The 25,760-nt window shown below is 36.0% G+C and overlaps 3 protein-coding genes across 4 annotated transcripts; 1 reads left to right on the top strand and 2 right to left on the bottom strand.

Moving 5' to 3' along the window:
- Positions 1-1,312: 1,312 nt before the first annotated feature.
- Positions 1,313-3,652, top strand: LOC147403491 (protein POLLENLESS 3-LIKE 2-like). Its single transcript, XM_086439084.1, has 4 exons — positions 1,313-1,753; positions 1,901-2,113; positions 2,207-2,362; positions 2,458-3,652. Exons 1-4 carry the CDS (start codon positions 1,586-1,588, stop codon positions 3,370-3,372), a joined length of 1,452 nt encoding a protein of 483 aa, XP_086295210.1. The 5' UTR covers positions 1,313-1,585; the 3' UTR covers positions 3,373-3,652.
- A 334-nt stretch (positions 3,653-3,986) lies between these two features.
- Positions 3,987-10,046, bottom strand: LOC147403490 (L-ascorbate peroxidase 3-like). 2 transcript variants are annotated; one of them, XM_086439085.1, is made up of 9 exons: positions 9,759-10,046; positions 8,494-8,618; positions 7,033-7,085; positions 5,946-6,011; positions 5,821-5,869; positions 5,523-5,605; positions 5,352-5,431; positions 5,136-5,238; positions 3,987-4,320 (listed from the first exon to the last, which is right to left on the bottom strand). In XM_086439085.1, the coding sequence occupies exons 1-9, from the start codon at positions 9,869-9,871 to the stop codon at positions 4,120-4,122; spliced, it is 873 nt and encodes a 290-aa protein (XP_086295211.1). In that variant the 5' UTR covers positions 9,872-10,046; the 3' UTR covers positions 3,987-4,119. The 2 variants fall into 2 exon arrangements, with proteins under 2 accessions (XP_086295211.1, XP_086295212.1); XM_086439086.1 differs by having other exon boundaries at positions 7,033-7,082; positions 9,759-10,043.
- Positions 10,047-11,492: 1,446 nt separating this feature from the next.
- Positions 11,493-25,407, bottom strand: ATRAD17 (RADIATION SENSITIVE 17). Its single transcript, XM_086437565.1, has 13 exons — positions 25,216-25,407; positions 24,739-24,802; positions 23,959-24,105; positions 23,795-23,868; positions 22,104-22,151; positions 18,955-19,011; positions 18,043-18,145; positions 15,872-16,185; positions 15,423-15,777; positions 14,019-14,144; positions 13,343-13,559; positions 13,193-13,253; positions 11,493-12,292 (listed from the first exon to the last, which is right to left on the bottom strand). Exons 1-13 carry the CDS (start codon positions 25,405-25,407, stop codon positions 12,044-12,046), a joined length of 2,007 nt encoding a protein of 668 aa, XP_086293691.1. The 3' UTR covers positions 11,493-12,043.
- Between the last annotated feature and the right edge of the window lie 353 nt (positions 25,408-25,760).

Raw genomic sequence — 25,760 nt, 5'->3', positions numbered from 1 at the left:
CTCAATTTTGGGTTATAACTATCAATCTATCATTCTTCACGAGTTCTTCAAAAAGGATAATTTTGAAAGCAATGAGGCATGCATTGAAAGAAAGAGTTAGGTTATTGAGAGAATTAGAGTTGTTAGTATAGGTAAAAAAGGTTTACCTCACCTCAGAGTCCAATCTCGATGAAGATTTTTCTCTTGTTTCTTGTATAAGATTTTAAAGTTGAGATGGATTCATAGATCAAGACTTTCCGACAATCAAATTAGCAAGATATCAAAGAGGATTGGGTTAAAGAACGAGTCAAAAAACTTTTACCTATGTGTTTATTCTCTTATTAATTATATATTCATAGAATCCTTATCCTTTTGGCAACCTTCTTGACAAAGATCTTGCCTATCTTTCCTTAATTTTAGTGTTCTTTTATGTTAGGAAGCCCTCTAATATTATCTTTTACCTTACGGATTGATCCATGACTCTTTCTAACTTAATCTCATTTTTTGTCATGTTTCCCTATAATTAGAATCATGAAGAATTGGGATATTTTCTATTATGATCTGTAAAAATTCTCTCTATTTTTGTGCGATCTTTCCTAACAGAATGATTACTTGGTTACGTTCAATCAAGTGTTTTGTTCCAACCACGTGTTGTTTTAACTGAATCCTTTCAGACACTCAAAGGAGTTGTTACGTGGGGGTCTCAACTTAAATTACTCGTCAACCAAGTCAGATCTTTAACAAGGACAAGGTAATACATGTCTATCCTAATTCGTATTCTTCATGCAATAATGACCACATGCCACTCTCACTAAATCCTCTTGGGGACTTAGAGGAGTGGCCATGTGGGGGGTCTCAATTTAAACCACTAGTCAGCTGAGTTAGTTCTTTAATAAGGACATGGCAACACGTGCTTGTCCTAATTCATCTTGCTTATGCAATAATGGGCACGTTGAAGCTGCCAATTGGTCCATGTCAACAGGTGTGATTATGTTACTGGTCGTATCCATTTAGAAATTATTGCAGGTAAATAGACACCAAGAATCAGCCTTGATCACAATTTGGCCAAGAACGTTTTATTTTGACTTGCTATGGAGGATTAAGTTTATTATTTAGGCCCATTAAAGGTATTTATTTATCAATAAGGCTAAGCAAATCCTGATCCCTGATTTGGTCTGGAAATCCAGACCACTCAATCGGTGGACCACCTTGATCAATGTCATGGATGATGGTTACACACATACTCTGTGATATCCCCATTAGAAGGGCTACAACCGAGATTAGTTAGTAAAACGACACGTGTAATGCATATAGAGTATAAGGTTGACTCAGAATGATGAACCTTACTGTGTTATGTTGCATATGGACAGACTCATGTTTTCGTTTAGAGAGACACAACGGCTAGTTTTTGAAACGGTAACTCCTCAAACGGTCGAGTAATTCAAAAATCCTTCTCTTATCAACCCCTCCCTTGATCAGAAATACGAATTCCTCTCTCTCTCTCTCTCTCTCCATTTTCAATTATAAACAGAGAGCCTTCTTCTTCTTCTTCTTCTTCCATAGATCTGCTTCGTCTGTACGGGTCGCCCAAACAAAAGACGTAAAGATGATGCAAGATCTATGGAACGCTCCACCTGGTTTCAGACCTTCAAAATCCGCTCCTAGTTCACCGGCAAAGCCTCTAGGTCTCGTCAGAGCTCGCTCAGACACATTCCATGCCACCCAGAAAGTCCCCGTCGGCGATACCCCTTACGTGAAGGCCAAAAATGTTCAGGCAAGCATCTGGGTTCTTTTTAAAATGATCGAATTTTCATTTCAGATCCAAAAAACTTGTTAAAAAACCATGTTCTTTCTTTCCTGTTTCTCAAATCAATTTTATCTGATGTTTGGTTATCTTTGTTCTGTCCCCTCTTTCAATCAGTTGGTGGATAAGGACCCCGACAAGGCGATTCCCCTGTTCTGGGCTGCTATTAATGCTGGAGATCGGGTTGATAGTGCTTTGAAAGATATGGCCATTGTAATGAAACAGCAGAATCGAGCTGAAGAAGCCATAGAAGCCATTAAGTCACTGAGAAGCCGATGTTCAGATCAAGCCCAAGAGTCTCTGGATAATATTCTCTTAGATCTTTACAAGGTTTAAAAAAAATAAAACTTTTTCCTCTTATTTTCTGCCTCTTGTTTGTGGGAAGTTAAGTAGAGCTCACTGGAGATTTTTCATTTTAAACAGAGGTGTGGAAGATTAGAGGATCAAATTGCACTTTTGAAGCATAAATTGTACTTGATTCAACAAGGGATGGCCTTCAATGGAAAACGAACCAAGACTGCCCGATCCCAAGGGAAGAAATTTCAGGTCTCCCTAGAGCAAGAAGCCACTCGGTTACTGGTAAGTAGGAGTTCTAATTACAGTTCTACTCTCTTTCTAGTTGTAATCACTTAGTCTCAAAGGTGTTTAAATTGTTGGGCAATAAATCATTGCAGGGGAATTTGGGATGGGCATTCATGCAGCAAAACAACTACATTGAAGCTGAAGATGCTTATAGGCGTGCCCTTTCAATCGCACCGGATAATAACAAAATGTGCAATCTGGGTATCTGTTTGATGAAACAGGGGAGGATTGCAGAGGCCAAAGAAACTCTTCGGCTAGTGAGACCAGCAATGGTTGATGGCCCAAGAGGTGTAGATTCGCATCTGAAAGCTTTTGAAAGGGCTCAAGAGATGCTCCGGGATCTTGAATCCGAAATGATGAATAAAGTAGTAGATCGAGTTGAACAGAGTCGGCTCTTTGATGCCTTCTTGGGTTCTTCATCTATTTGGCAACCTCAGCCTTGTAGGGAACCTACCGTGCCATCCATCCCCAACATGGTGAAGAAACACCAAGAAGATTTTGCTGACGAGAATGTTGAGTCCGCAAGAATAACTAATCGGCTTGTTGTGCCATCACAGGGAAGCATGAAACCTATAATTGGTCCATCAAGGAATTCTTTCAATGTCGACGCGGCACCATTCTATTTGTCAAAGTTAAATGACCCATCTGGAACTCAATTTCATGATCATCTAGGCGCACTTAAGAGAACCAGATCATCAAACTATGCAGGACACCCTGTAAAGGAGGAATTCAGGAAACCCACTACAATTGTTTGGGAACAACCTGAACAAAACAAGAGTCGGCGACGATCTCCTCCTCCTGTTGAAGATGATAACAAGTGGACTGGTTTGTTGCCAGATAGTAAAGCCTTTGAAGAGGCTATTATTGCAGCAGTTATTGGTCCCACTAATGGGATGTCAGCGAAGACTGTTGATGGTAGTACTAATCCTGTAATATTACAGAGAAAGATCGATAAGAGGCTGAGAGTTTTTGAGGATATTACACTCTCCTTGAGCCCAAAAGCCTGACTTAAATCAGTCAGTCTATTCTTCCAGAGCTACTCTTCAACTTTTTTTTTTTCTAAGTTATGTTTTTAGGATGGAGATGAACTTGTTCTCCTCAGCTTCCTTCCTGTAGGGGAGGGGAAGGGAGTCTGCCGACTCCCGTCTGCAGTGCAGTCAGTAGAGTAGTAGGTAGTAGTAATCTATGTAGTCTGCACGCCCATTTATCAAGTTGATTGTAATAATGTTAACCTTTACTTTTCCGTGTAACGCAGCTATAATTTATCTATTGTCAATCTTATTAACATGAGTTAATTTTAATTCCACACATTAGTACCAATGTTTGAAAATTCGAAGGCTGTGATTATTATCAAGTTGTTGATTGTAATAATGTGTGTTCCTTTACTTTTCCACATAACGCAGCTATAGTAAGGAATTTTAATTCCACAATATTGATGTTTGAAAATTCGAAGGCTGCGATTTTAAACCTGCAATTAACATCCTCCACAAGGATGCAGATGGGGTCAGTAGTATAAATAAATTTAGACAAGATGGGTCGGTTATAAATCAATTTAGACAAGATGGATAATAACATAGGCCAATTTAGACAAGATGGGTGTATGAATCAATTAGACAAGATGGAGCATAACATAGGCCAAGCAGACTCCTTTTATTTTTCAGTACGAAGTACCAGTTCTAATTTGTAAAATGTGCGGAAACAACCCTGAACAATTTATGTCATGAAAAAAAAACAGTCCAGACCGGTTATAATATTTATTTTTTGATTCTTCTGTGAACCTCATAGAAGTAGCTCAGGATCACAACAGTTGCAGCAACTGCAACTCCCACGGCGCTTTGTGCCAGTATGACACTGCTTTTTGTCTCTACCTTGGAACCGGAGGAACTAGGCTTAAATCCCAGCTCAGAAAGTTTCTTGTGTGATACTGCATAATCTCTGAAAAATGCATCCTCGTCCTGTCATAGCTCAAGAAACCATTTAAAACTCAACACTAGAAGCACATATTTACGTGGAAAAATATAGACTCTGTCGACGCAGTTACTGGTCCTAATGAATTTAACTACAATTTTTTTTTTTTTCATCCCTTTGGGTGAGACTAATCCCACAGTCACACGCACCACCCCTCAAAAAGTCCTACGTGCAACTGGTTGAGTCAAGGGTCAACTAGACCCTGGAGGGGGGTGGCCCCATGGAATTCATTGCTTCATGGGGTTTCAAACACTTGACCTACCCTTCCTGAGAAGCTTATCAAGGCTCACTTCCAAATTTGACTACATATTTATGTGCAAAAATCTATTTATGTTAAAATATAACATCTTGTGGGTCCTTCATTTGAACCGTTCAATTGACTGAATTTGACTGCATCTCAAAACCATGATGAACAGGCCACGCAATATATGCAGTTACCCCGAATGGTAAACCATTTATTTTCCAGTCGTCTTAGTGTCCTAGATCTTCTAATAGGTCTAGGATTTTAGATAGGCCACGGGCACAGCCTCTAACAAGCCAAACATTTACTCTCATCTAAGGTCTAAACTTGGGAAGAGTTCATTTCAGCAAAGCTAGAAAGACTTTTAGGGGGGTGAGTTATTTTAACCCTTTTGATTTGTAAAACAAAAACCACAAGAATGGTATTCAACTATCTAGGAAGTGACAGAGAATGGCAATTTGAAGATCATAGTCAAAACATAAGGTTAATTATGATAATTTTGACAGATGTAAGTGTAGGTACTTCTCAAAAGCTTGCTAAAAAAGACCAGGTCAACATTACCTTGGCATACAGTTCAACATAACAACGAAATTCAGGATCCTCCAATAGAGCCTTGTCTGTGGGAAGTTTCAGTAAGCCCTCTGTTTCTTCTGTCAGCAGCTCCCTGATATAATATTGGTAGTAAAATAAATGATACAGGATAATCACATCGTCATCATTCCATGCAAAGATTTAAAAAGAAAGGCAAATAAAATAATCAAGTTCTTAATGTCTTACACATAGTAGGAGTTGTCAAACTTCAGAGGTTCATTAGTCCAAGGGCCATCGAAGCCTGATCTCTCAGGATGTGCCCTCCCCTACAATACAAAAGCAACCAAACTGTCAAGATGCATGTATTTACAGTAAAAAAAGGCATAAACGTTGCTTCAATGCCATGGAGATCATTACCAGTGTGTGGGCCCCAGATAATGCCACTATATCTTTGTCTGAGAGACCCATTCGATAAAAGATGTCCCTCAAATGTTTTACACCTGTAACCAATATTGCTAGATTGTGTCAGGTTCAACTTTTTCAAAGATCCAGCTCTAGACAAAAAATTCTTTGCACGGGGACATATCACTGAAAATGAATAACTGAAGACAAGCACATGCATATGCACAAATACCCATATTTCTTAATCTTAACAGACCCCTTTTGAAGCGAAAGAATTTGACAAGTAACACCATAAAAAAACAGCATTATTTACCTTGTTTAGCATCAGGAAGTCGTCCTTCTTTAGGAGAAACCAATGAATCCTGATTGAAAAACAACAAATAGTTATTGAAGAGCAATGACTCGGTGATCCGATCGAAAAAGGGAAACTGAACATACCTTCCTGCCCGGAACAAAGTCAATGGTGGGTCCACCAGTGACCTCCACTGCAACAACCCCAGCAAGCTGAAAATTCAAGTTTAAAATGAGTTGATCCATGATTAAGTTGTATATAGCTCACCAATTGGCACTTGGAAAATTCAACTACTAGCATTACCGTCCTTAAATATTGACTACCAGCATGGCTCAAAATGTACTCATTTATCACTGATTGTACTTCCAAATAAACAATAGGCATGCATATGCTTAGCAGAAGAAAAAAAAAACAAAAAACAGACCAATAGGCATGCATATGAGATATCATAAGGAGATTGGCTACAAGAATAAAAGTTTGTTTACTTATTTGTTATTTATGCTTAATTTCTGAGGTTCTCACTTTTCTTGAATTTCTATACATCCCGGGATTCATATTTCTATATCAATTTTCATTGGATTTGTCGAGGTGCCAACTTCAGACAGCTCCTTCATATCTAAAACTACCGTACATTACCATGCTCAAAGGCAGAGACAAAATTTGTCCAAATTTTGTATAGAACACTAGACTCTCAAAATATCAATTTCCCATGCAATGCTTCGCATGAGTCCAAATTTTGTATAGAACACTAGACTCTCAAAATATCAATTTCCCATGCAATGCTTCACATGAATTGTTGTACGACTATCACATTCATATAGAATATCACAAAATAAAGGCTTTGAATGGAGAAGAAGATACAGATTTATATGGCATAAATCAACGTAGATAAAGAAACAGGATCTCTTGGTTATGTTGATGTTAGTTAGATTCATTGTTATGATTTATAGTATCGATCTCGAGGTACATCTCAGTTACAAAATGATGGAATGAAAAAACCAAACCCCTCTTTCCCAAAAACTTGTTCTGCCCACTTTCTAGATGGAGACAACTTTGCCAGAACATTCCAATATATTCAGTGTTGTAATTCATGCCTCATAATTTGTTGCCTTCTTTTATTATGCATTGCTGGCCAGTAAAATATACCATTAATATAATTAATAAATTGTGAAGCATATTCCTTTAAAACTAATTCCTGGAGATAGATGCAAAAAATGTTCCCACTATCACCACCTGGTAAAGGTCTGCATATGTGATCCTTGGATGCTTTTTCTTCACTTCTTCTGCTACCAGGAAGAAGAGAACAAACCGTTACAAAAGAAATCAATATTTCAATTTCACATAAATTCATTAAGATGAAAACTCATATGATAGATATCGAAGCTGATGCAAACTCCCATATTCATCTCATTATAATGATGAAGTGGTACAATAATCAACTCTAGATCAATTATTCCAAATATTTCTATACATAAATAATCATTTCCTTGAATGGAAATAATGAGACAGCCATGCATAAGAAATTCAGAATCCACAATTCATAACCCACCGAAAGGATCAATGATGCCAAAAATCAACCAGATTAGATAATCATAACCACTGTTAAGAGACTAAACGCATCCAAGCATAACTAGGTCAGAAAAATCCCAATCTATGGCAGTCTATCTTGTAAATTATCCAAATCCATAAAATTTACTAGCATCCCTAATAGGCTTCAACATCACTATCATGAACATCTCATCCAACAAGTGTCTCAGTTTTAAGTTGGTTTTCTCCACCTGTTTACTAGACCACTTCACAATATGAATAATTTCCTAGTAACGTGTTTTTCCTTCATTAGTCCCTGCAAAGAGAGATAAAAGCATTACTAAAGAGCACTGATCCTTCATGTCAATGGGTTCAGGCTTTCTCAGCCGTTCTCATAGTTAACGAATGTCTTAAAGAAGATTTTAGGCACTTCTAAGGCCAAAAACCCATTCTACTAATGCTTCATTTTCTATGGATAAATATTGCTTACACCATTAAAGCACCACTTATGTTTTTCCACATTGCAAACTACTTAGATGTTAGTCTTTTTTTTTTCTTTCCTTTTTTCATTTTTTCTCTTTTAATCCATTGACCTAAAAGTGGGAATTGTGATATTTTCCTTTATAATCAGCATGTGTTGATATATGGCTGATTAAGAACAAAAGAAACATGGCTTTCTAATTCTGAGGATCGAACTGAGCACAATATCAGAACTGGTTTAGTATCCAAAGAAACATAAACGAGATCTGGAGCCTTCCTCTTCCCAAAAGTGCAGAGAAAATTATCATCCTCTCTAGGATTGTCCTATAAATAAAGGAAGAAATAGGTTGTGATGTCCTGGGGATTGTGGGATCCTTTTGAGTACATGAATAACAAAAAAAAGTAGAAGTTATTTCTAATAATAAAAGGTAAACGGCTTTGCATGAGCACAATTTCCACCAATAGAAACAGTAATCATAATAAGACCTTGTCCCAACTCTGTAAATAAACGGTGAAGCAGTAATGGTAATACACCACCCCTGCTTTTGTCAACTCTAAAAATTTGAATTCATGAAGATGGTTTGGACTACCAAATGATCAAGAAGCATGCATCACTACCAAATTCTTCAAAGAAATATATATATATATATATATATAAACATACAGATAATTAAAGTAAAAGCTCACCGCAAAATTCAAGAGCTATTTTCAAGCCATTATTTGCACTATGTTTCAACTCCTCATCATTCCTGATTGATCCATTAGGACCACCAGTCTTTGTGTTAACATCATAAGTGCCTGCATCATGCCACCTGCAATAAAAATGAAAGCATAGGCTACTAAATATTTGTCGTCGGACATCTGAGGTGACATAAAAATATTTTTGTAGTTTAAAGGATTTTCTTTTATATGTAGAAATTGAATTGAAGAAAGAACCCAGTGCCGAGACTCGGTAAAATGAAATCAACATCCAATGGGCGAATATATGACCTATAGACTGATAATCTATACCATCTAAAGAGAAAATCATCAAAAAAAAAAAAAAAAAACCTTAATTTCCTTATAGATTTGCTCAAAAAGAAAAGGAGTCAAGTATAGATATGATGATATCTTGTAGAGAATGATCTCTCACTAAAAAACTCAATTGTTTCTCTCTTTCCAAATTCCCCAACAAACGGCAAAGTGAACTATGGCTCATAAAATCCTCTCTCAGATGCCACAAAAGGGCCAGCTCGCTGCCAACCATCAGACAACAAAATGTGGAGCTAGGAAAGCAAAAGAAGATTTTTAAAAGAGAGAGAAAATGAGTCCAAGCAAAAGAAGATTTTCTGCAATGAAGTATCGGAAAATTATATTTAAAAAAAAAATAAAAAAAACTTACCAATACAATCAGAATTGATTCCAGAAAGTTCATATTTATAATGATTACGACTTTTACAGAACAAATTTAGACATTTATAGGCCAAGACGGCATATAATCTTGTCAGATAAGGTAAAATTCATCAATTTCCCAAACTGAATCAACACCAAAAAAAAAAACACTTGGTAGATTTGTCAAAAGGATACAAAACCCACTAAAACCGCCAAAAATTGTTAAATTATAAATTAAAAAAAGGAAACGCACTTGAGAACAAATAAATGAAGCATAAGCCCAAATTACTTTTTAAAACGAAGGACAAATGATGAAAGAGAAACAAGAAAAATTATCAAAACATCACAAAGAAAAAGGCAGAAAATCAAAGAAGAGAAAATGAAAGGATCTTTAATCTGATGAAACAAGCTACATCAAGAAACTAAAACTTGAAAAATTCGAATACCGAATTGAGAAAACTAAAAATCAAAGAGAATCCACAATCTTAATCAGATAAATAATACAGATATAAAAGCAATAACAAGAAGGAAACAAAATGATCAAACAAAGAAAGAAATGAAAAAAAAATAGAGCAAATTACGCCAAACGAAGCATGATGGGTGCACAGTTCTTGTTAGCAATGAAAGCACGAAGATCTCGACGAGCCTTGTCGATCTCCTTAGTGTACGCTGCATCAACAATAGGTGCCGCCATTAGAGCTACCTAAAACTGCAACACTCACTGAGAGCTTCAAGAAGAATAAGAGATGGGGGTTTCTTTGTTAATTTATAGGTTCAAAGACAAACAAGATTTTGTGATTGGGTTTATAATTTGAGTGAGAGAAATTCTAACTCCTGGGCTTTTTTTTTTATTGGGTTTCGGACCTCTGGTTTTGTTGGTTCGTTGGTCGTCACCCACGTCCTTACCTATCAAATTATCGTCATTTATCCATTCAAGATTAAAATATTTTTCAGAAATTATTAGACACGTGGCATCCACGTAGTTTCGTCATCCTCCATCTGGTTTGATAATGTCCACGACTCTGACTTAGCCATTGTTTTTGGGAAAAAGTGAGTTGAGTTTTACCTACGAAACAAGTTTTAAATCTAACAATCAATTCAAGTATTCTCAATGGGATTTCATAACAAATTATGTAAAGTTCATTTTAATCGGGATTACATAATAAATTTAAGGAAAACTTACACGCACATTCATATTATTTTTCTTGATTTCTAGGGTGGCGTTAAGTAACCACATTTTACTCCTAAAATGTTCTATGTATCAATTAAAGTAATTTTACCTTATTCTCTCTGCACTCACCCTTTAAGGCTGTCAAACTTTTCTTCTTCTTTTAACTTCTCTCATTCATTCTTTGCACTCACCCTAGAGTCTATCAGACTTCTCTCTCTCACTCTCACATACACACATATTCCTTCTTTTTCTTTGTATGTACAAAGGTTTCAATAAGATTATTAAACTTTGATCGTACTTGTTTTTCTATCTTAACACTTCAAAAATATAATTGAATTGAAGCAATTCATATGAAAAATAATGTAAAATTTTATATTCAGCTAGGTAACTACTGAATTATTTTTGCCATATTCAATAGGTATCTATTGATGCTATACATAGAGATTTGATACTGACATATTGAACACAAAGATTTAATGAGAAAGTTATATTTGGTAGGTACAATAAGTACCTATCAAATCAATTGTAATAAGTTTGATTTGAACCTATTAAATAAGATCTATCAAAAATCATCAAGTTTTTTGATCCAAATCTTCATTTTAGAAATTTAAATGGTGATTTTTCAATCTTTCTTATCGATCAAATTTTTTTTTTGTCCAGTCTTTCTCAATGATTAAATGAAAAAAAGTAAAAGAACTTGATAGGAAAAAAAACCCTATAAAACTAATATCTATTGATTCAACTTCTTAAAAAATTCAAAAGGAGATGAATGTTAACAAAGGAGGAGAAGAAGAATTGAGTTTGAAGAAGAGGTAGGTTATCAATCGGTGAGTTTAGATACAAACATTGAATGGGTTATGGAGGTGTACAGAGTACATTATAAGGATAAAATTATAAATTGCATTTATTTTACCATAAATGGGTACAATGAACATTGTAGGGGTGTACAAATGGCACCACCCTTCAAGCAATCATCATCATCTCTCACCAACGGTTACTTGTGATGCTCATGGACATTATGTTTTCCTGTTCTTATTCATTCACTGAGAATTTAGTCATCTAAGATCCAGAATTTGTAGTCATCTAGGACCTTCAGACTCTTGTTCACTCTCACACTCCTCAGGATTTATGCTTACGTCAACATTAACACTCTTGGCATGATCTTCAAGACGATGCATGTAAGGTTATACATATGAACATGCTTAAATTGTTCAATGTAGGAGATGACCCCAGAAGTTCGTCAAGAGGATATTAGGTGTACTGACTGCTCTACTCCTATAAGGCCACACCTGCAGTGCCGCCAACATTGCATTACAACAACAGAACCTTATTCCAACATTTTATATTAGTAACAAGCAAACTAAGAGGATCAGTCCTTCATTGGTGGTGGATGTGGCACCCTGACATGTACACATAATTGAGCTATGCTCGACAGTGAAATCTGCAGCTCATATTCCCCACTTCTATCGAAGTTCCCTAGATTTCCGAACATCAAATAAATCTGATAACCGTCTGTTTCAACAAAAATGCTTTACAAACCTGAGATTCAATGATACAACTTTAATTCTAAAATGTGGGTAAGTGCATCAGGATGTTACAAAATCTGATAGGCCTCCCGTGCTTACAGTTTCTTTACATACAAGGGATCCATCCGAGACTCACTTGGCTCCCTTGTCATTCCCATACAGCACATACTTACCAATCTTCAATTTCATCACTTTCACTTCCCCCTGACGGCTGGCCTTCTTGGTCATCCACATCTGTCAAGTAAGAGTGGTCCTCTTCCACCTTGTCACAAGACAACTTCTCCTGGTGAACATGAACAGCCTCTGCCACTCTAGTTCCAAGCCATTTAAGAACGGGCGTATACTCAGTAGCCATGGTGGAGATGTCTGATGAGCTCAAATTGTTGTAAGCTTCAACCTTCTGTCGTAGCATACCACTCTGCATTCTCACATTGAAATCAAGAAAATAAAATCACATATATGGTGAGGAAAATAAATTCCCAAGTTGCAGAATCATGACTGTACATTTGAGTAATTCACACAGGCCCACTCATTTCTCTAATGGAAATGAATCAACCACTCAACTGAGTCTCAGAACTTGCCCCAGCTAAAGTCGGTTCAGGAGCTGGGGCACGTCAAATGAGTTAATGGTAGGAGAGTCTGAAGATCTAAAACCAGAACATGAATAATTAGTCCAAGTTCGGAAATTTGTACCATCTTTTTTCATGTCAATGACGCCATTTTTTGCATCCTTGCCACCGAGCGACTCTTAGATAGGGCCCAGCCAAAACTATATACCAAAAAACAACTGGTGTGGATTCACCCCACCCCCCTCTCTCTCCTGATTGTCAACCACACTAACACCAGATCTTTGGGATAAAGCCCTCTTGTTGTAATTGTTGCTAACCACACCAAATGGGTGTCTTAAACCATCATTTAATGATTAAGATATTTTGTCCCAACAAGGTGTGGTCCAACAATTGCGGTCTTAATTGATTCATAAGTTAGTCTCGTGCACAGTACAAAGTTATGGGATATAAAATTCTAAAGTGTATACAATTGCATGCGCACGCATGCACACACACACATGCATGCATACACATTCTTTTCACCAGAAAAAATCCTTAACTAAATAAACTACTGATATCCTTTAAACCAGAGATTCTGTAGAAAGAAGTAGCTAGCACAAATAAACTCTCGAGTGAGAACTCACATCATGAACAAGTCCAGAATGTGATATAATTAGATATCAGTGCACGATCTACCAGAACAAATAAATATATCATAATGCAATTGGATTCTTGCCAAGAAAAATTTTAGAGAGCTAGTTCTCACTCACCTTATTGCGCCTTGATGACAGCTCAACCTGCCAAATTTTTGGGCTACGGATAGCATGCCATCTGCACAATGGCAACTGGTGATAATAAACTCAATTTTACAAGTCATAGCTAACATGGTGCAAAAAAGAAAGCAGCACAGAAGAGCAAACCTGGGAGGTGAGGGATGTGAATTCCCAAATAACACGCCACGTATGGCTACTGAAGCGGCACTTGATTGTGCAATATTGTCTAGCTCATATTTGCTAGATATTGTCTGAGGCCATGTGGGACCACGAAATGAAGTAGCAAGAAGGTTGTCGGCATCACTGAGATAGGAAGCCACAGCCCATGCATCATCCATTGCTTCATCACTTAAAAAATCTAGAGCTGCAAACAAAGATAACACAAGACTTATGGAATCTGCATGGTATGGTACGACCCCAAAGCTAGAGAAACACGAACTTGAAACTTATTTGTTTAATCCCCAAGAACGCACTAGGAAAGTTTTGTTTTATTATATTACAGATACAACTACACCCATCATGTGCATTACACAGCATTGCTGGTCCCAAGCGGTCAGCTTGGCAGCAGCCAGCAGGTATAAAAGATTTGCCATCCCTAAATACATCCCTTTTTTTTTTTTTCCTTTCAAGACAGACTCACCAGCCAAATCAAAACATAATTGTTTCATAGGCAGGACATGAAAATAAGAATCACAAGAGTCTTGTTAGCTCTTACACATAACAAAACTGACAAAATAAGACCACAGCGCAGCATTCTTTAAACAACGATAATAACAATACCATTGCACTAAATGAGTAAATTTAATAGATATACAATGATCACCATTTTCATATAGAAAATCTGCAATAGGTCTTGCTTGTCCATGTGCTTGACGAAGAACTTCTTCTGGAGCATCCATTTTTAGTGGCAACCTTGCAAATCTCTCACTTAGAAGAAATACATCCTGTCCTACAATATTGGTAATTTAATAGATATTTTCATCAAGATTGTCAATATCGATATAATCAGCTCTGAAAGTGTTTAATGCAAGGTAATCACCAAAAATTTGGTCAACCAAAAATATCTCAATGTAAAATATTAAAATGAAGAGCATATATGAGTTCAAATGACAAAAAAAGTTCCACGATTTTCTCAATCTGGACCACCATTCAATGCAACTCTGTTCAACTACCTTGCATTCTTTATGGACCACATATAAGTTGGATATCTTTTTTTCAGTGTACCAATTCTACTAATTTAAGTTTTAAAACTCTATGTGTTCAACTATTAAAAGGAAACAGACGTCTCTTCAATAATTCATACTGGGAATCTGGATCTCTTTCCTCCTCACCCATTTCCAATAAAGCGCAAAAAAAATTCGAGGATAGTTTATGAAAAATTAAAGCCCTACTCTACGTAATAATGTCAGAGAAGTTATAGTTTATAAACTGCATTAGAAATTGCATACTGATGCCAATAACATCATATTTCGCCTTCTTAACAACGATAACAAACAGAAGTATTAATATTTATATCCTTTATAATATCTATTTAGATCTAACATCTATATAGAAAGCATGCTTTGAAAATCCTTGTACATTCCTAAGATTATTTAACACTGAAATTGGTTGCATAAACTCTGATGAAGTAAATACGACATGATTGACAAATAAATAAGCTAATGAATCCCCTAGACTGTTTGCACGAAAAGAATGTCTAAACCATAACAGTTTTGTGTGATTCTCATGCATCTTTTAGAAATTAAAGTTTGATATGTTGGATAAGATTTAAAATTCTTTATTGTGAGCTTGTAAAAAGTAACGACAGTCAGAACTAAGGATCCCTCTCTCTTTCAAATCATTATTACCAACTTCAGCAGACCATTTGGTACAACTGAAATTTATGGTAACCTGGTGACAGACCAAAAGGACAATATAGGAGCAGGATCTACCAATAAAAGTATCAACACCTGCCATATCTCCTAAGCCAAAAAAGTAGACCCACCATGAATTTTCTAACATGCCAAGCAATCAATAAATCAGATAGTCTCAATCATCCAATCAAGTAAATTTGTGGCATCAATCTCTGGGGTGGGAGCATCAAATGGTGGTCCACAGCCCCAGTATATCAACCACATGGTCAACCATGTTCAACGACCTAAGAATTGTAACTTTGGAATTCCATTTTTCTACATTTAAAAATAGTTTTAAGAGCTCAGGAGCATCAGTAACTTAGATCATCAAATACCAAATCCAGAGGCAGCTACCGTCTCTCTTTTGTTGTGCAGAAACTTTCCCAAGGCATGAAATAGAGAAAGTGTCTCATCTCTGCCAAATAGTAAAGAAAGTCCATCAGCTGATGGATTTAACTCATCTGATTCGCCTTTTGAATGAATCCGACTTGGAGGAGTTAAAGATGGAGAAGTAATCTGGCCAGGTCTCAGACAGAAGTACTGCAATGATGTAATTGCATGCCTGATATCACCTCCACTGGCCTTCGCTATCTGATCAAGCTGCTCAGCAGTCACATTGTATTGCTCTTCTCTGCATATTCTAGCAAGTGTCTTCTTGATCGAATTAGCCGTAAGAGGATTAAAAGCCATCTGAAGAAAAGTTACCAAAACACAATTTCAAGTGGGCAGTCGGTAGACAACAAAGACTTCAAATTTGAAGCAGAATTGGTCCAAAGAACACTACCTTACAAGCCCCAGCACTCTCAAGAGATGATTGAAGATCTTCCGAGTTGCGTGTTGTATTGTCAGCAGAGTCAGCTTTACTATACTCAGTGATTAATATTATTGTTGGAATCCGAGTTGATCGAGCAAGAATATGCAAGCAGTGGAAGAGTCTCATATAAGCACCTTTTCCGTTTGTGTGAGGAAGATCATCAATTAAGAGTATGGATGGTTTTATTTTTGATCCACCAGTGGAGGACAATGGAAGCAATGGATACTTTCTTATCCTCTCAACAAAGGTTTCAAACTCATCCAACTTTGACATGTAATTTGTCCCTAACAACACATCAGTATCAGTTACAAATTCAACAACAGAACACCATGAGAAAATAAACTCTCCTCGACAATTATTCTTAAATGTAAAATTTAATGCTGTAATTATGCTATCCATCTAAGAGGCAGTGGCAGGTCTGCTGACATGCAATTTGATGCATGCGTTCCAACAACAACAACCAGTAACAATTTTAAGATTAATTGATTTGAACTAGAAAACTAACATTTAACCACAAGTAATTAGGTGAGGATGGACAGGTGGCCAACAGCTACATTGGATGTGTGGCAACCAATGCTTTTAAAACTGGACCAGTCATCAACCCATTAATGAACTGGACCTGGTCAAATTGGATCAGCCAGTCGGGTCAAATAGTTGATCCATGTATAAAGCATAATGCTGAAAATTTAAACTTTTGACAATATTTAACCAAATTTGTCTCACTGCACATGAGGGTCACTCCATCACAAACTACTTCACCAGCTAGTTGAAAAGAAAACTAAGTCTATACAAATAAATTAAAGAAAACTGGACCAAGAAACAATAGAAAATACTGAAAAGGGTACAATCAAGTTATTTTCACCATATCACAATCAAGGATTTCTTTGCACATGCCACTTGAGAGTATCGAAACCTCTTCAAAGGCAATGGTTCAATCAAAATCCCATGCCCTCAAATTCTTCAGCACGAAAAGAACATCACAATCTAAGAACTGAAAGAAAGAAAAAAAAAAAGGTATAAAAATGGAGAACAAAAAAAAAAAGTGGAAAGAAAAAGAGGGGAATAAAGTGATGAATGTTGAGATGGGATGATTCTCTGAATTTCTAAGAAGAAGGAAAGAAGGAAAAAATAGAAAAAAAATAAAATTGAGAAGACAAAAGAAAAACCAGATAAAATGACGGGAATAAAAAGACGAGTAAAGAAGATATGTACCCAGAATGCCAGGAAAAAAACAAAGAAGAAAAAGGAAAGAGTGTAAGATAGAGATAAGAAGAAAATAAAAGTGAAAAAGATTTAGACATACCAATATGTGAAACAAAGATGCTAGCCCTAAAATTGGGCTTTGTCTTCAAGCTTCTAGCATAAAGAGAGAAGATGAAAACACCTAAGTCTTACAAACCCAGCCAGATTAGTTTCAAGGATTGAACACTCCGAAAAAGAGGGTTTAACCAAAGAGGCCAGTTTTTCAGATACGCAACTGGGTTTATGTTCAGCCAGAAAGGTCAAGGATTTGATTTAACAATTCAACAAGCCAGTCCGTTCCAAGTCAAAAATAAGACAGGTGGAAACAGACATCCAGACATCCCTCATTTAAGGGAAGACACAGATCCAGACCCCCACAGATCATCGTCGCCACCACCATGATCATCATCATTTGCGCCTTATCCCAAATATTGAGGTTGGCAAGATCAATCCTTTATTGCCACAACATATATGAAGAAACATGTTTAGGTTGCCAGAAGAAGAAGAAGAAATGAAGAAAGTTGAACTGCACAGTTTAACTTGTACTGTACATATGTACATGAAGAGAGGTCAAAACTCACTGTTTGATGGATCCTGCAGAGAGTATCCCTTAAACCAGAATCAAGCCCATCGAATAATCTTAACCATCCAATCAACACTTTCAATTGATAGAGAAATATAGAAAATTTTATAGATCAAAAAGGTCAAAATCTCAGGATCATATGATGGGTAGATCTATGGTCTAAGAGATTTACTGTGTGGGACCCATCAGTTAGTCCTTTCCATGCATATCATGTACAAGGCACAAGATGGTCTGACAAACTACAGCTGAATTTCCATCCTGACCTTGGGTTCCTCTGCTTCTATTTTGTTGGTGACAGTTGTTTAATCAAAAATACCTGAATTGGAGTTGTGTATATGTTCTTGCCAAAGTGTTGGTGTGGGGGTGTTCCATTCATACAATCTGGCTCCAAGATGGGATGCTATAACATGGACAGTTGCCTGCAAGACAGATGATGCATGATTTCCAGAAGATAGATGGGTCATAGTTTGAAACGAAACAGCTAAAACAAAGTCAATAATGGTAATAGGTGCTTTACTGATGACATCATTTCTTCTGTTCGCATATTCAAGCTCTATAAAGTTGGAAAATTATCCTAAGCAATAGCATGAATCTGCTAATCAGAAATACCATTTATGAACATAAGTAATGGCACATAAGCATGCTTATAGAAAAGAACTATGAGTATCCATGTACCATGGAAAAGAAATCACGAAACCGAACCTATAAGGCCAGTATCTTGTGTCCACATATAAAGATTAAACTCTAAAAGGAGCCTTGCAGGCCAAATCACTCGTTGTCCATGAGTCCAACAAGTTTCTCTAACTGATTTGTGTTTAAGAAGTCCTCCCACCACTAATGAGGTTGAGGAATCCCATGTTTATCACCATCACCTCCATTTTCAACTCATCAATGAATCTTCAATTTATCCAACTTTCAGATTGATCATTCAATGGGATCTCTATGATGTAGCAAGGGCCGATGAGTTTGACTCTCCATATCAGTTTGACAAGCTCATGCTTCACAGGCTTCCCATCCTGCGTCGGGCTTTAAATATAATCACCTCATATCTGACCTCCATAATTGAATTTTTTGAACGCACTAACTCGGGAAGTTGAAGGCAAGAACTAAATTACCATTTCATATCAAAGGCAATAGTTGTATTCTAAGCATAATGAAGAATCATCCCTGACAATATTATGAACATGCTGAAAGCACTAAAACGTGAAAGAACAGAGGAAAAACATACCGATTTTCCAGCTCCAGCTTGGCCAGTGATAACAAGAGCATGACTACAAAACTCTTCCTGTAAACAATGAAAAAATATTTTGAGGTTTCACCAGATTTGCTACTACAGGAAAAAGATACTGAAACACAAGAAATGTAAAGAACTTAAAAGAGATTAACTCAAAATAATCATAGCTAAAGTAGAATTAATAAAAAATAAAAAAATTATTAAAAAAATATCCTGACATCTAAAGAAATTTGAATTAGATAAATAAATGATAAAAGTATCTGAACCTGAACATCAAATCATGAAAGGCTACAAGGAACATTCTATAAACTGGGCATTCCAAAATAAACTTTGCTTATCACCATCAACATATTATCATTGAAAAATCAAACAAGCTATTAAAACTCAAGGGCAGAAAAACTGAAATGTTGACCGTGAGGTTCTATTCTTATTTTGCAAAAATAAGGAGTTCTAAAATAAAAAGGGGAAATGAATACCGCACACCATGACTTTCAGCACCGTCAATATTTGACACTACCACAATATAATCGAATGTACAAGTCAAGACACGGAGAAAGACACAGCATACAAGCCCATTTGAGTCCCTTACAAGAAGATATTTAAAATCTTTTTTCTAACACAAAGGATTTGTATCCAAGCAACTTGGTTTGACGCACAAACGTAACAGTCCAGTAAAAAGAAGAACAAAAAAAATTATACACAACAATGGTGAAGGAAATAGCATTTCGACACAGCCCCATTTAAGTTCCCTTGAAGAAGATATTTGGTCATTTTCTTGTAAGAGCATGATGACTGTTCCTAGGAAATTTTGATTTATCCACCTCAAAAGTTGGTGGATAGCAACATAATGTTAGCTAATTAGCTTAGTGTATTATTTAATGGGCTACCATGAGTTTAATTCATACCACATGAAGACACTCGGTGTTTTATGTAATTGGTATTATTATAGATTACCATTACATAGGAAAGCTGGCTATTTCAGATTCTATTTTTTCTTCTGGGTAAGTTAGACTTGAACCCATGACTTCAAAGTTGCTTTGCAATGTGTCAAACCAACTAAGCTACGGGTCTAAGCCCGGCTATGTCAGATTATCATAGGGGGCGTGCATTCAAAATGACCGTAGAGGTACAAAATGATGAATTCATTCCCAAGTGATCCTGGGTAGATTATAACCTAGTGAGGTTGTGATGCACGACGATGAAAGGAGATAAGAAAATGTGGGGGTCTAGGGAATTTGGTTTAGGATTGGGTTAAGGATTTGAGAAGGATAGGGTAATTTAATTATGAGCTTGTGCAAGTATGACCACAATCCCAATAAAAATGGTTGAAGGTTTGTAGGGTAAGAAAATCAAGAACAAATAACTAAAAGAAAATGAAGAAAAACAAAAGAATAGAAAATATATATATATATTAGAAGAAAAAAAGAGAAAGAAATAGAAAGATAGAACTTTAGAATCACACCAAGGGTTTCTTCAAATCACACCAAGAATGGTGGAGAATTCACTTCACTTCATGAAAGAAACACATTCTTTATTCATCAAAATCTTCGTTATCATTAATAAAAAATCATAATACAACTTATATAAAATAAATAAATCAAGAATCCTAGTTAAACTAAAATACTAAATAAATAAACCTAATTTTCGTAATTTTCTCTCTCCTAATTTTCAAACTCTATTAAACTTAAATAAAAAACAAAATAAAGTTATTAATCTACCCCTAAATATTATAGTAATATCATGGGCCAATAAAACATCAAAATAAGCCCAAAAAACATGAAAATAAAGTCCTAAATAGAAATCTAAATAAAAACTAAAATCTACTCTTTAAGTTTGATGTCCCCATCAATTCTCCTCAACTCGGAAGATTTCACCACTGGCGATATAAAATTATAGTAATTCTCATCATCGGTTGCGTTTCGCATTAGGTTGCCATCTTTCACTTTTCATACCTAACATATTTGTTATCGTAGCAGCTGCCCAAGACCTTGGAGAGCCAGTAACATGGACCATATAATGCTGATAAATGTTCTTATATTGTACTTTATACTAATAAGCAAAAGACATCAACAGTGAATCTAAGAAAATTCAAAATAACATTTTACAATTTGAAGTGTCTTCGGAGCTGTGGATAGTGATGCAAGAATGACACCTCAAGAAGAAGATTAATGCAAAAAAATGGTCTTAAAGACGTTTCAACTTTAGTCCTGGTTTTGCTTTCTTTTATTCATCTACTCTCATTAAATTTGGAATGTGACCATTGAACTGTTACTAGCATTAAAGCTCATGGAACCCAAATGTCAGCACTAGGTACTAGCCCGGGCATGGGAGAATGGGATATTATGAACAAGCTTTGTTACCAAACATTAATCTTTTTTTGTTGTTCAACACCCACACTGAGATTTGAAGTGAACACACTTCAAAATCACTTGCACTAGATGGAGAAAACCGAAATCGTCATAATCAACCAATATGATGCTATACAACCCCAACACTCATCAACATCATCATCTCCTCCATTCAATTCTATCGAAACGCATGTTTTTTGTCAACAACCAAGATGATGCTTACAAACCCCCACACTCGTCAACATCATCATCAATGCCTTACCCAAAAAATATGGGGTCAGCTGAACGAATCTTATTCCTCCATTCAATTTTATCCAAACACACATTTTTTGTCAATTTAAGATTTTCCGTATCTGCTCTCATTACCTCAATTGACTTCCGCTTACTTAATCACATAAATTTTATTGAATCCGCTCGGCAATTAGTCCATGTATTAAATACCATCTGTGCAAGCAGGAGTTTGATTTTGCTACTTGACTATTTAATGCTTTACTGGGACAGTCAAAATGGTACTCTCAAATCCTAGTTAACTGATGTTGATTGAGAGCAAATATAATCCAGGTTGGCTGCTTTTTTTGTAACTGATCAGAAAAGTTCTTTTATGTCAAATAGATAAGCTTCTTCATTACCTCAACTGTAAGATGAGATAGTGCATTCAATTCATCAACTATTGGGTGAGGCATGGAATGTAACACAACACATTCATAGCATTGCATATAAAGGCAAAACATGATGCACATGTAACATTATAGAGTTTTTCAAGGAGGTAGTTATATTGGCATAGAAAAAAATCACCTTTGAGGGTCCCAACCTTTCTTTCAACCATATTTTGACTTCTTCAACCTGCAGAGACAGGAAAAATCCTCACATCCACAAATTTAAACATATAAGTCTGTTAAAAATTACTCTTCCAAAGTTAAAACAGCAAGAAGGCAAAGTGGGGTGGGGAGAACACCCACGGCCACAAGTAATGAAAGGTGAAAATGTACAATCTGAAAGATAAACAAAAACAATTAATGTTGGTCCTACTGTATAAGCCAAACTTACAGTTCAAACTTTTGTGCCATCCGGGAATGTTTTGGCAAACATTCCAGTTTCAGTAGAAACAAGAACAAAAGATTGACTCCAAACCAATGAATGTTTCAGGAATGTTTGCAATTGTCTTGGAATGTTTCAGTCTATCCAATTTCTATTGCAAACACTTCAGCAGGCTCATGTGCACACACAAACCCACCCACCCATGCCCACACTCACCCAGCCACCCATGACCCACCCAAAAATAAATAAAAAACCTCCAGAATTACTTTACTAGAAACATATTTCTCTCTTTTCTTCTTTGGAACAAGTGACCTGCCTTTTGAAATTCACAAACAAGAACACTAAATTGCTTCCACCAGCAGACTTTTGAAATCATGGAACCTTGCAACCAACAGAAAGGCTTTGGGTTTCTCTGTTTTTAAGTTTTAACTTCTTTCCTTGCCTTTCAAAGTACATGTGCTTTCGAACATGGCTCCCTTGCTTATACTTCGATTACCTAAGCCCCTTTTTTTTCCAAAATACAATCAAATGTCACGTCCTGGCTGAAAGATAACTGTCTAAGACTTCTCACCACATGGGTTCACAATTACAAAAGTAATTTTATATAGTACCACATACCTAAGGGCACGACCTAGAATTATTTTCAGTTTGAACATTAAACACCATGTAAAACTTCAACTTATTCAGCTTACCTAGCAATATCAATATTTTAGTGGTCAGCAAGTAGGATATTTGTACCACATAGGTTCCTACAATCAAGGCTACCTTCAGTTTTTGTTTGTTTTTTTTTTTTTTTTTTTTTGAGTGGATAATTGTAAAGCATTGAAAGCCTGCAACATTCTAAAAGCGGGTATCAATAATATCCCTCAATGTTCCAAAGGTATCTCTAGCACCATTGTCCTGTATTTGCTCCATTCTACAGTGTATTGAACCCATTTTGCAATTCTTCAACAATCAATGGTACTTTGAAAGACCAATGGGACGGGCCAGATAATTAACATCTGATGATGCGCATTGGCTGAAGGTAAAATTCTAGATAGAGTAAAATGACAAAATAAGATCCATAATTAGAATAAGACTTATTCATGGACAAAATAGCATAAGTGCAAGCTCTTGCATGTGGAGCAATTTGATTCAGGATTTTAACCAAATTACTGTAAAGCTAATATATTATCCATGGTTGGACAAAAATCCCATTAGTGATCATTGATAAACTACGATGGTCCTTGAAAACACACACATACACACAAAACAGTGTTGTAACCATGGTCTAAAGTTTCCTATATCTCAGAATGTTTCAACCAAGACATTCCAGTTTCGGCCAAGATCAGAATGAAACATTGAATGTCATGGGAATGTTCAGATTGACTCAGAATATTTTATAATGTTTCAAGGCAGTCTTGATTTTTCTAATGACTGAAACATTGCCTTGAAACAAGATTTCAAACCTTGGTTGTAACTATTGCCGAGCAAATCCGAAATCTTTGGGATAAGGCTTTGTTGTTGGTTGCAACTATTGCCACTAAAACATAAATATCCAAGACAAAAAAAATTATACAGACCTTGGACAAATGAAAAGAAATACATATAAGCCAAACGATAAACAACATACTCATAAACGGAGAGATAACAAGCACACAGTAAGTAAACTCGAGATCCATAACGCACAGAACCTTCTTTTTGTGCACAGCAAGCTCCTCAAAGGATCGAGGTTTATATTTGTCAATCCATAATTCCCTCTTGTCGCTCCGCTCACAACCTGTTTCATGATGATTCTATGCTCTCTAAGCTCCAAAAGGAAAGAGGATACATGATAAACATAACCAAGAAAAGAATTAAGTGAAAAACCATACTAGTAGCAAGCATAACCCCCCCCCCCCCCCGGGGGGGACTACACTACACTAGAAAAAAGTAAACTGACAAGCCATAGATTTGATTATTTCAATCAAGTCCTTACATATTTCTCTGAAAAATATCACTCTACATCACAATTTCCGTTATTTTGTAATTTTGATAGCTTGATTTGCATGTGGCTGTAAATTTCAGCTATGAAATATTTGAATAGGGTAGATAGAATATGTCAGAAATTGCAATATATGGAACTGTATACAATAATATACAAGTACTATAAATCATTACTAAATCACTTTTATCAAATACAAGAACATTTTAATCTCACTACTTCAAGAACTTGGGAAATATATTAGGCCATAGTTATCCCTTGTTAAAATTCTGGAGAAGGTCCAACCAATCCCCAATTTTTCCCACACAAAAATATATATGTGTGTGTGTGTGTGTGTGTGACTCACACACTAGTGTCCAGAGCCGATGAGGAAAATGCTGAATATAAACTCAACCTATTTAAAAAGCATAAATATTAATAAAAGCATACCAGGGAAACCTCTGAAAACTTGAAAACCTTCATCAAAATCATCGCTGAGTGCATCAAAATTTACCTGCATTACAAGCAAATACAGGGAAAAACAATTAAGTTAGCAACACATGAAAACACAGCTTCTAGGATTAAATACCCAAAACTGTACATAGAGCAAATATTCATTTAAGTAATCTAAGTAACATCATAGTAAGCTAAAGAATTAAGAAACAATGGTTCTGCTCCCCTGCATCTAGTCTGGACAATATGTTCTGAACTAAAGACTTAAATCATGGTTTGAAAATTTGCAAAATGTTGCAATGGCTTTTAACAGAAAAACCCAAAGTCTTTACCTTGTTTAACATGACATGATGGTCATTTGTTTCTAAATCCTTCAACGTTAAGAAATAAATTTCCATTTTAAAATCATTTCTGAAAAATGTTTTATTATAGTTTTTGTAAAATAAACTGTGGGGAATAATACCTCTTCTCTACAGATTCTCTACATAATTGAGAATGAGAATCGGAATGGCGACGATGACGAGCCCTTTTCGAACCACTGGAATTACTACGAGAAATAGATGGTGTTAATTTTGACTTTGATAATCTGCGATTCGCACTTGTTGATCGAACTCCATCCTCATCATCATCAGATGAAGTTACCACAATCACATTCCTCTTCCCCATCAACCTCAAGAACAAACCCTAATTATTCGAGGCGAGTACCATCGAACCAACCCGATAACAGTCTCATAGTTTGAAAATCTGGGATGAATAAGCCCCTAGAATCCATAATTTCCCTTAACATTAACAACCAATAATCCAACCCAGAGAAACCATAAAATCAAATACTCAAATCCGTAGTCGACCAGAATCGGTTGCACAAAAAAAAAAAAAAAAATAGCAAAAAACGAAGAAGAAATTAGTTAAAGATGAACTGAATCCTTTCAGCTTAATTTAACATATAAATGAGGATTGAAATTATATATAATAAAAAAAGACGAAAACGAAAACCCGTAATCCAACAGCACCAAATTACG

The sequence above is a fragment of the Akebia trifoliata genome, chromosome 4 (genome assembly GCF_017979445.1).
Source record: "Akebia trifoliata isolate Shusen 1 chromosome 4, ASM1797944v1, whole genome shotgun sequence".
NCBI lineage: Eukaryota > Viridiplantae > Streptophyta > Magnoliopsida > Ranunculales > Lardizabalaceae > Akebia > Akebia trifoliata.
Note: the sequence above shows the minus strand (reverse complement) of the source record. Positions and strands in the feature narration are given on the sequence as shown.